We start from the raw sequence: 10,495 nt of genomic DNA on the forward strand, positions 1-10,495 counted from the left end.
GTTTGATTAGTCTAAGCCCCACTTGTCAATTTTAATGAGAGACATAGCTGCACCATGCTACCGAAGCTTTGGAATTCAATCCAATTCGGCCCATGAAACAATCAAGCCCATTTCGTTTTCTTTTAATTAAACCGTGTGACAACCGAACCCCATTTCTCTTTTAATTATAATTGGGCTATTAATTTGCTTGGTAGTTGGTACGAATTGTCACCTAATTCAAGCCTATTAATATATATTTTTTCTCTATTTCTCAAATCGTGAGCATCATCATTTTCTTTTTCTTGCTTTTGTGATGGGTTTGTTGAATCCTCTCCATTTCTTCTATTTTTTAGCATTTTCATTTATTTCTAAATCTCATTTTTTTTATGGTTCAACAGGTACTTAGCTTAATACAATGACACATAGATGACCATGCTTGTTTGCTTATGTTTGGCATCTACTCAGTTTTTGTTTTGGATTTTAGGATGGTTGTAATTGGGTTTGTCAAGGTCAATGATGTGAATAAATAGGGCTGAAACCTTGGTACTGCTTCCTTTCGAAGTTCAGTACTAGTTAAGGATGCTGGGTGTGATACTGAGACCATTCCTGGCACTGGTTTTCATTTGAGTAGATTTACTTACTGTCTATTTTACTTTTGCACTTTTGTATTCTACATTTTAAGGGCTTATGCCTAGTTTTCCAAAGAAACCGGTCCAGTGGTAATGATTTATACAAAAAGGGTAGTAAGATGAGTATGTTTTGAAAGCTTCTGGACCTCATCAGAGATTGCCTCCTACAATTTAAATTTGTTTTAGGTTACACCATGTCCTGCATGGTGACATTGGTGAGAACTGAGAAACCTATCGCCTATTCGCCTCCCCAACTACTGGTACCACAACCGAAGTGAAACAGTTGTACCCAGATTGCAAGAGATATCTAATCTGTTTACTACGGAGAGCTTCACTTGAAGTCAAGCATGCGTTCGGGTTTAGCAATTAGTTTTTTATGCTGACTTGGGATTGTCTGTACTTCTCTTCCCAAGGGGCATTTGTGTCCTATGTTGGTTGAAGAGGTCAGGCTTGTTGCAAAAAGATGTGTTAGTGCTGCCGCAGGAGATTCAGAGTCTACTGGGATTGGTAATGATGCTTTTTAGTTTTATGGAAGTTTTTAAGTGTAAGAGGAAACTAATGCAATTTTAATCCCAAAAGTATGTTAATAAGTTTATATAATGCTCAGTTGAGAAATGAAGTTTCAAGCCAAACCAATTAACCTAAAATAGCCTCCAGCTTCATGCAAATTGCCTCACCTACTCTCAGATCTCTTTTTTACCCAGAAAAATCGTAAAAGGAAGAGAAGACAAAAAAAAATGATGTACATTATTTAAACCCGTCTCAAGGAATTATTGAACATATATACAATTATTTACTATAGGAATTATCCAGTAGAAAGTACATTCTGATGTAGTTTCAGGATAAGAAGGCAAATGAGTGTCATAACCGTTCCAATGTTTGCAAATTTTTATCTGGTTAAAGTACATCCTTATGTGGGGGTATTTATAGCAAATTTATATAGGTTTCCTTGCTTGCTTTATCCTCTCTCTTTTATACATTTTGGTGAAATTGTGGTACTTCTAATGAATGGCTCAAAAAAATGCCTATTTGGAATTTAATCAACTGGAAAGTTGTCTTTATAAATAAAAGTTCCTTTTAGCAGAACTTATTACATAGAATAATCCATGTGATGTAATTACTCTCATATGGATATACTGGTATGGTAGATTCTGAGACACATCAATATCATTTTACTTTTGAATAATCAGACAGTCAATTAAAAACAAGGGAAATAACATATAGTATAGAATTATAAAGTTTCTTTGAAAGGAATACGTAATTTACATAGATAAATGAAACAACAAAAGAATAAATTATATTTCTTTTTTTCTCTTAACCTTCTATTTTCCTTCACAAAAAGCACAATAAAACCCCTTTTAAATTTATCTAATACATTATACAAAAAAGGACGAAAAACACTAATAAAGCATTAAATAATACACATTTGTCTTAACCATTTCGGCTTTCAAGTGCTGAAGCCGCTGATTCGACAGTACCAAGCAAGCAAGTGTACAACTTTTGTTTCAACTGATCAATTCTGTCAGCGAAACCTTCAGCTGTGGGACCTGTGTCATTCGTCAGTTGATCCAACCAATCATTAATTTCCTTTAGTTGAGACAATGTGACAGCAATTAATCCTTCTGCATCTTTTCCTAATTTATCCTTTCCCACTTTTTTACTGTTAACCCTATTTGTCTCCAACTTGAATCCAGACTCTAGTGCATCCTCAAGAAAATCAAGGAACCAAACTTGGCTCTCTCTACGCAATGTGGCCCATGTTTCTTGCATCTCCTTCATATTGTCACCGCGGGCCCACTCCATTTTTTCATTTACTGGCTCATCTGAGTTTTTGGATGTACTGTTAATTGAGTTTTTGTTTTGAGACTGCAATGACTTTTTGGTTGGTTTTTCTTTTTCCGCTGCGATATGTTTTTGGGTGACTTTCCATACTATGATGCTTGGTTGGTTTATGAGACGATAAAAATGAAAGAATTTGGTGAGAGTATGTGTGCTGTGTTCTGCAGCTGACTTGCGTAACTCAGCAAACAAGCTGTCAGAAAAAAGGGAAAATATAAGAATGAAGGTAAAAATCCAAAGCATTAGAAAAAAAATTATGACCATTTAAGTTGAAAATATAAGACAAGAAACTAACTTGAGGCCTTTAACAATAGAGGCAGCTGATGTAGCTTCTCTTTGGGCCTCCGCTGCAACTAAAAGTGCCATGTTTTTCCTTCTCAAAAGCCCCTTATTTAAAAAAAAAATAGAACAAATATATAAGAAAATTAGGTATAAATTTTATTGAGAATGATGCCTTAATTAATAAGAAATTAAAAAAAAATGCAACTACCTTGCCAGGTTTCAATAGGCTAGAAGGTAGAGAGTCCCAAGGAACAGGATCTGTACTTCTTTTCTTACTACCAGTAATAGTTGTACCATTTGTAACAGTCAAACCACTCAATACTGGCTGAGAAAAACTCTCTACTGCTGCTTGTTTCCCGTTTGAACTTGACTTTATTGAACCCTTTAGAGGTGTTATAGACTCTCTCCTTCCATTCTCCTTGGTGCTAGACATATTAGACATAGAGGTACGGTTTGTCGAGGGGGAATCATATCGAGCTCTATCTTTCAACCTATCATACCTCGACATAACAACAGAATTGACTGAAGAGGTGGCGTTTGACTTAAGCATATCCTTTGAACTGGAGAAATCTTGAGACAAATTGAGAGATGTATTTGGAGAAATGATGTTAAATCGTTTGAATTTTGAGATATCTTGTTGTCTGATTTGGGATAAGTTGGTCTGAAATGGTGAGGGAGAGGTCGTACCAGGCCGATCCTGCAATGCTACACCACATGTCATTATATATAGATACAACATATTTTGCTTCCATAGCAGTACGAAATGGGTCTGTGTCATTCTCGAAAAAAACAACAATCTTTGGGAATGGTATATACTGCCATGTACCACATTATTTTGGGTACATTTATAGACTCGTGCATAAGGTACTGGTAAAAGACAGGATCAAGTCTAAACCAAAGAGAAAACATACCTGTGATTTAGCCTCTGGTTTAACCCTTGAAGGCGTAGCACGTCTGTTATTAACCTCATTAGGACCACTAGAGCCGCCACTACTGGGCCTCTGATCCTCACTATTTCCTGCCTCCACATTACCACCACTATTTTTCCCATTGTTTCCATAAATGCCATTCAGGTATCTAGAAGTCACTGCCCCTTTCTGCTCTCTCATAACCAACTTCTTTGGTGGGTTCTCTTTCTCTCTCTCTGGTGAACTTCTCTCTTCTTGCTTTCCTTTATTAAACGAAGCCCGCTCTTTATTACCATTCAATGCCCCATCACCTACTTTCTCGTCATCTCCATTAGTCTCTGAAATAACAGCACTGTTCTTGGTAATTCCATTCATATAACGGGATGCCACAATCTGTTTTTGTTCTTTTATGATTACTTTCCTAGCTGGATTCTCCTTCTGGATTTCAGTATTTAATTCATTTGATTTAAACATCTCTGGTAACCCAGTTGCAGTAGACATGTGCATTAAATCCTTCGGATTTCCCACGCATGCGTTTCTACCTGGTACCGGTCTGACCCCAACTAGTACAGGTACTGGTATTCTTGCTTCAACTTTGTCGACATAAATGAATTGGCCCAGTTGAAGTTTGTTTGATAAGATTAGTTCATTGTCTTCCTTAGAGAGAGAAACATAAGTACAGTGAGAAGAGTCGGATACTTTTATGAAGAAGCCATGATCTGGGAATAATTCAGACCCGGTAAGAGCAGGTACAATGCTTATGACTTGGAGAAGAATGGAGCGGTACTCACCACATATTTTAGTGTCAGAGTTTATGTTTTTTAGAAGTTTAATCAGAACTCCTGGGGTAAGAGATGCCATTGCCTTGATGCTCCTGATAAGAAATAAAAAGAAAAATGAAAATCACCAAAATTGAATGACATTTGATTGGGTTGATTTTTTTTTTCCCTTTTCAAAACTGGCTAAATTGTAAAAGGGATGAAAAGAACTAATTACCCACATGCATATCATAAGTGGTAGATTGAAAGTTCTATTTTGAGATGGGTAATAAGCCTAAGTTCTATACTATATACCTCATCAAATATATATATATTTTTTTGCTATTATTCACCTCCACTAGGTTTACCTAACGTAATATAGACTCCATTAACTTAATCATTGCTTAATAAAAGTATTCATATTTTTTTAAAATTAATCGGATCTCAGTAGAAGTTGAACTGAAACATCACAACATGTAGAAATATTATGTAGGCTTTTGCCAATGTAAGGTAAGCTACATAAATTTTTATTTGTATGATAATGCAATCAAAACCAAATACAGAGAAAAAGGTATGGGAAAGAGTATTATTTTTTTATGTTCCTCAAGTTGTGAATTATTCAAATGCTATAATTAAATTGGTTTTACTTGATAAAAATATTTCAGATAAATAAACCCAACAAGGAAAAAGGGTTGTTACTTGTTACCCCTGTTTTCTAAACTATGATGTTGCTGTAGGGAACACGCATTCCTCAGATAAATTTAAAGAAAAATAGCGTGTTGAGCAAATTTTTAAAAAGTATCATAGTGATAAATAAAGCGATACATGCATGTACGGACCCTTTATAAAAAGCACCACAATTTAGTTGTTAAAAGGACTTTTATGCAAAGATTTGGAATTATAACAAAATAAAACTTTTTGTGGTTGCCTTGAATTTTAACATATTAAATTTAGAGAACAATAACTTAACCAGAACCAAGGAAAGGTCAATGTCGCCATATCGCCACTAAGAAATTAATAATCAACTTAAAAATTAGATGACCTACTTGCTTAACAAACCTCTTCTATTATTTTGAATGAAACCTTCCAACATATCCAAATTCTTAATCCATTTCCCTTGGACCCCCAAATTGACTATAATATTTCAACCACTCCTAATCCAAAAGGTATGTCTAGATGTGGCAAAATCTGACCTGATCAGAATGACCCGCCCTACCCGACCCGTTCCAAATCAGATTCAGCTCGATATTTTAAAAAATCAAACTGACCCAATCCAACCTAAGACGATCCGAGACCCGAACCCGAAATTAGGCTCAACCTAAAATGTGACCCAATCCAAATTCAAATGGAGCTGATCAAACCCAACCCGAGTCAGCCGAACAAAATCCGCCTCACTTAGAAATAACAAATCTCACTCAAAGTCGAAGAATTCATCCGATATGATATGAATCAAACCCGTCCGAAATCCAGACATGATCCAAAACTGGACAATTCTCGGAAGTCAAACAACTCCAATCGATCCAACTCAAACCCAAACCCAAACCCAACCCATCCCGTCTGATTGCCACCTCTAGGTATGTCCACCATTGTACTAAATCCCAAGTAGAATTGCACAACTAATGTTACCTAAAACTTACATGGTAAGAAAGAAAAATTAAACAGTAACCCTGGGAGTAATTTAATATTCTAATAGTAATGTTTGATGTGTTCAATTCTAATCTAAAAAAATATGAAAAAGGACAAGGTCCGTTCAAACAGAACAATTGTTTACTAATGTAGGAGGGTTATTGTGATATTGTTCGTGGACTAATCAACATTAGAGAAAAACAATGTAGGTGTAATGAGAGCAAATGCAGTAATTCTACAAAAGACCACGAACAAAGGAAATAGAGCAACAAAAATAGACCACCAAAATTAAATCCATTATTTATAAAGGTTTAATTACAGACCAGATAATTAAGAGCATATTCTAAAAAGAGACATCTTCTACAATGTAATATTAGACCTATTTCTCCACTAAGCGGAGAAATCAATGAGGTATATTGAACAACATAGATGGACCAAAAACAGGTCAAATTTCATACAAAACTAAAAAGAGGAAACAGAGCAATAATCCACTGAAAGTATGAGTTACAACAAAAATATGAGGTATGATATGGAGGTACACAATTTCAGCGATATTCATGTTAAAATAATTACAAAAGAATCTATAAAACATGGCCATCGTTGAATCATGCCCACAGAAGAGAACTTAATTTTCTCTAATGAACTTGGTACAGAAATAGAGAGGTAGAGATAGAGAGAAGGAATATTGGAGGCGTACCAGCTTAGTGCAGTTGACAGAGAGAGGAGAAACTAGATACCAAAAAGCAAGAAAGCGTAAGAGAGAGTTGGTGGAGAGAAGAAAGAGGAATTATTTTTGCACGGTTAGTGCAAAGTGCAAACTAAAAGGAGTTATCTCCCTCTCTTTCTCTCTCTATAGTCTATTTGTTTTCATCTCTTTCTCTCTCTAAAGTGGGCCGGCGCGGAACGTGAAGTGCACCGGTACCTTGCCTTTAAAGTTATTTTTACATTTTGGCCCCTCTTATTAGAATCCTTTGATGTGTCTCGGAAAAGTTTTCGCACCTTTTGTGCATTTGTTAGATTACAATTTTGCCCTTATTTACTCCAAGGTCTTTTTTTCCCCTTTGTGCACGCGCCAATACATCAGTACTGTTAATAGCATTGAGAGAATCCAACATTGACCTTACATAGAGTTCGTTACCCCGCAATTTGCATGAAATTAAAATTTTGAAGGTTTTACATTACGATTTGCGGGATATTATTTATATGAAAATAAGAAAAAAAAATTGAAAATGAACCATTTGAATATATGAAAATTCAATAAAAAAAAAAAATATGGTAGAATGTGACAGTTTATTTATTTTACAATTATATTTAAGTGGCTATTATTTAACAATTAATCGTCACGACAAATTGTAGAAATTCATGATGGAAAAGAAAACTACGAGGATATATTATTAGAAACTTTTTTTTAATTTTTTTTTTATGTAATTTGGTTCTTTGTAAAAATTCAAAGGATGTCTAATTATAGTAATTTAAATCTAAGCTGAATTAATGATAGGACCAGTCTATCTAATTATTTTTTTTTGTAATAGAACTTAATTTTGTTAGAAATGCAGTAAAAAAAAAAATCATGAAATAGAATGTGATTGTTTAGCCTACAAAGATTTGTATAACAAACTCAAAAAGTTTAACACTAATTGTCACTTTTACAACCCTCCCAGCAGGCTGTGAAAAAATATTTGGTAGGAGACAACTTTTCTTTTTCCATAATTTTAGCACCTCATCAAAGAAAATTAAAACCCATCTTAAATTTAGGCAAAAAAGCAGCCAAACAGACATTACAAAAGTCAACATATTTCCACGAAATCCATCCGTCCCCATCCTAACCAGGTCAAGTGAACAGGGGCCTAAAATAGCTGCATATTTCGGTACGGTTGACATGATCTCGTAAATTTAGTAAAAACAATTATATTATGTAAATACAGAATAGACATATAAGGGGTGGAAACGGATCGGATAATACCCTATCGTATCCAGATCCATATCCAAAAATTAGATATAGATATCCAATATCTGAATATCTGTGCGGATACAAATACAGATATGATTTTAAATTTTTATTATCTGTATTCAAATAGTATATATATACTATATAATTTAATATATATTATGAAAAATATTTATATATATATCTACAGATATCTGATATCCAATCCATATTCATACGTATCCGTTAAATATCTAATCCGTATCCGTATTCAAAAACAAAAACAGATATGGATATGGTTTTACCACTATCCGATCCGTTTGCACCCCTAAATATAAGTTCATTCAATAGATGAGTTGCCTTTCTGGTTTCCAGTGGTTGTGAGAATGCATGTAGCGAATTGCAGAAATTCTAGAATTGTAAATACTTCACAAACTATTATTAAATTATTCATTTTTAGCACATTCCTAGCGAATAAGGTTTCACAGAAGTAAGAAAATAAGTGTTAAATTGAAAGAAAAAATTTAATGAAGAACGATGCAAGTTTGGAGAAAGCAACTCAATACCTCGTCGGACCTCCTGATGTGAAGAAAGGAGATCGATTTCACCGTGCAGTTTCACCGTGCAGTTGACGAAGGAAGAGAAGAACGAAGAGAGTACATAAATCTTCTCATGAGCAAACAATCAATTCTCACAAAATACCTACGTTTTGGTGGAGATTTGCTGACGTGATTTGAGAGTCGAAAAGTCACGTGAATTGAACTCTTCTCTAGCTTCTCCTTCGCTTCCGATCACGAACGCGACATGCGATTCTAATTCTATTTCGCGTTTGTCACTCCTTCACCTTTCCGATCAGAGGGTTAGTTTCAATTGCAAAGTGAAAGGGAAGACAAGACAAAGTATATTAATTCCGCGCTTTAGGTTGGGTGTAAGGGAAAAAAAAATGGGAAGGAGAACCTTGTTCCGGGATGTATGTGTAGGAAAAAGTTGAGCAATGTGCACTCAACAACTAATTTCATGATAGAATGGGAGTACAATGTTAGTGTTGCACACGTTTATCACGGAAAAGACTTCTAAAACGGAATTAAAATTGGACTCGTTCTGGCTCACGGGGGGCATAAAGGTCAAAAGAGACGGGGGAATGAGACGTCGTTTTCATATGGGATATAGACCGGTGACCGGTCAGTTGTTATTTCTTCCCAACCAGATGAAATGACGGAAACGCCCTGTTTCTGAATCTGGTGCCGAGTCGTGGTCGGCTGGATGGTGGGATGGAATTGGGAGGGTGTGATCGTATGGTTCAACTCGAACCCGAATTGAGACGGATCCGGTCTGGTTCGGTGCAGGTCGGCTGTTTAGGTCAGAAAACGATGTTGGATCTCCTCTTGGATTTGGATTTTGTTCCTCCAAAAGAAAATGTTAAAAGCACCACAAAGTGTCCCAGTTAATTATAACGTTGCTCTTATATCAAATCCCTGTGGAAGCTAATAAATTTATTATTGATATTATATACATAAAGAGAAAGTCGTACATGAAAATAAAATAATAAAGAAATAGTAACTACAAAAGTTCCAACTTTTTATATACTTTAATATTAATAGTTTCTTTTTTAAAGGAAGCAGATGTATATATATCTAATTTGTTTGCAAATGAGCATCAATATTTTTTTTTCAGATTTTTTCACATAATTCTAACATAGAACCAGCTTTTAGTCTAGTGACAATGATAATTCTTTCTGTATGGAAGATTGCAATTTCGAAATCCAGAAGAAACAATCATTTATGAATATTAATTAATTTGGTGATTTCACCTTCAACCTTTATTTAAATAAAAATAATAATAATCTAGCAGCTACTCACCATTCTTATTTTAAATATAAACTTTTAGAACGTGCATTAGAATTATAAATTTTTACCAAAGTTTGTGTATTAATCATGGGTTGTCTTATTGAATTGTAATTGTGTTGTAGTACTTAGAGAATGAAATACGTGACACGCCGTAACGTGGCGTGACAAATACATTGTGATTTGCTCACATAACATGATCAACTTTTTTTTTCACATGATGTGATTAAAATAGTGGCTGACAGTCACGTTACGTGTCGTCATGCCATGACCCCACGTGACGTGACGTAAATTAGTCATGTCAAATATTTTTTTATATTTTAATTTAAATTGTTGAAAATTCAGGAAACAAAATTAAAAAATATGAAAAATTTCAAAAAAATTTAAAATAAGTAAATAATGTTGCATTTTTTTTAAAAAAAAAAGACGACATCTGATATTACTTTAAAAATTCAAATTATAAATATTCATTACACTAAACTAGAGAAAATAAAAACTAGCACTATATGAGTACCAATATCACTGAACCTATACTAAAAAAGAAACCTAGATATTTTATGCGTATAAAAAAAGTTAGATACTCTATGTTTCATACCGTGACATGACGTAAAGTGACTACTTGACATGACTAGTTCGCGTGATGTGACGTATATTTTTTATTCGAATACAGTCACGTCACTCGAATGATCACATCATGCGACAT

General features: G+C 34.5%; 1 protein-coding gene across 2 annotated transcripts; it reads right to left on the reverse strand.

Annotated features, from left to right (window-relative positions):
* Positions 1-1,809: 1,809 nt before the first annotated feature.
* LOC144559049 (uncharacterized) lies at positions 1,810-6,911 on the reverse strand. Of its 2 annotated transcripts, XM_078307970.1 has the most exons (6): positions 6,719-6,909; positions 4,429-4,511; positions 3,641-3,975; positions 2,938-3,426; positions 2,743-2,834; positions 1,810-2,640 (listed from the first exon to the last, which is right to left on the reverse strand). In XM_078307970.1, the coding sequence occupies exons 2-6, from the start codon at positions 4,496-4,498 to the stop codon at positions 2,040-2,042; spliced, it is 1,587 nt and encodes a 528-aa protein (XP_078164096.1). In that variant the 5' UTR covers positions 4,499-4,511; positions 6,719-6,909; the 3' UTR covers positions 1,810-2,039. The 2 variants fall into 2 exon arrangements, with proteins under 2 accessions (XP_078164096.1, XP_078164095.1); XM_078307969.1 differs by having other exon boundaries at positions 3,641-4,511; positions 6,719-6,911.
* Positions 6,912-10,495: the final 3,584 nt, after the last annotated feature.

This window comes from Carex rostrata, chromosome 9 (genome assembly GCF_964058835.1).
Source record: "Carex rostrata chromosome 9, lpCarRost1.2, whole genome shotgun sequence".
NCBI lineage: Eukaryota > Viridiplantae > Streptophyta > Magnoliopsida > Poales > Cyperaceae > Carex > Carex rostrata.

Bases quoted from the DNA above. Each gene is read 5' to 3' on its own strand.
- LOC144559049 (XM_078307969.1), bottom strand. From the start codon at position 4,498: ATGGCATCTCTTACCCCAGGAGTTCTGATTAAACTTCTAAAAAACATA. The intron at 2,835-2,937 runs GTAGTTGCATTT...TTTTTAAATAAG, and splicing joins GCCTATTGAAACCTGGCAAG to GGGCTTTTGAGAAGGAAAAA. The intron at 2,641-2,742 runs GTTAGTTTCTTG...TTTTTCTGACAG, and splicing joins TCTATTGTTAAAGGCCTCAA to CTTGTTTGCTGAGTTACGCA.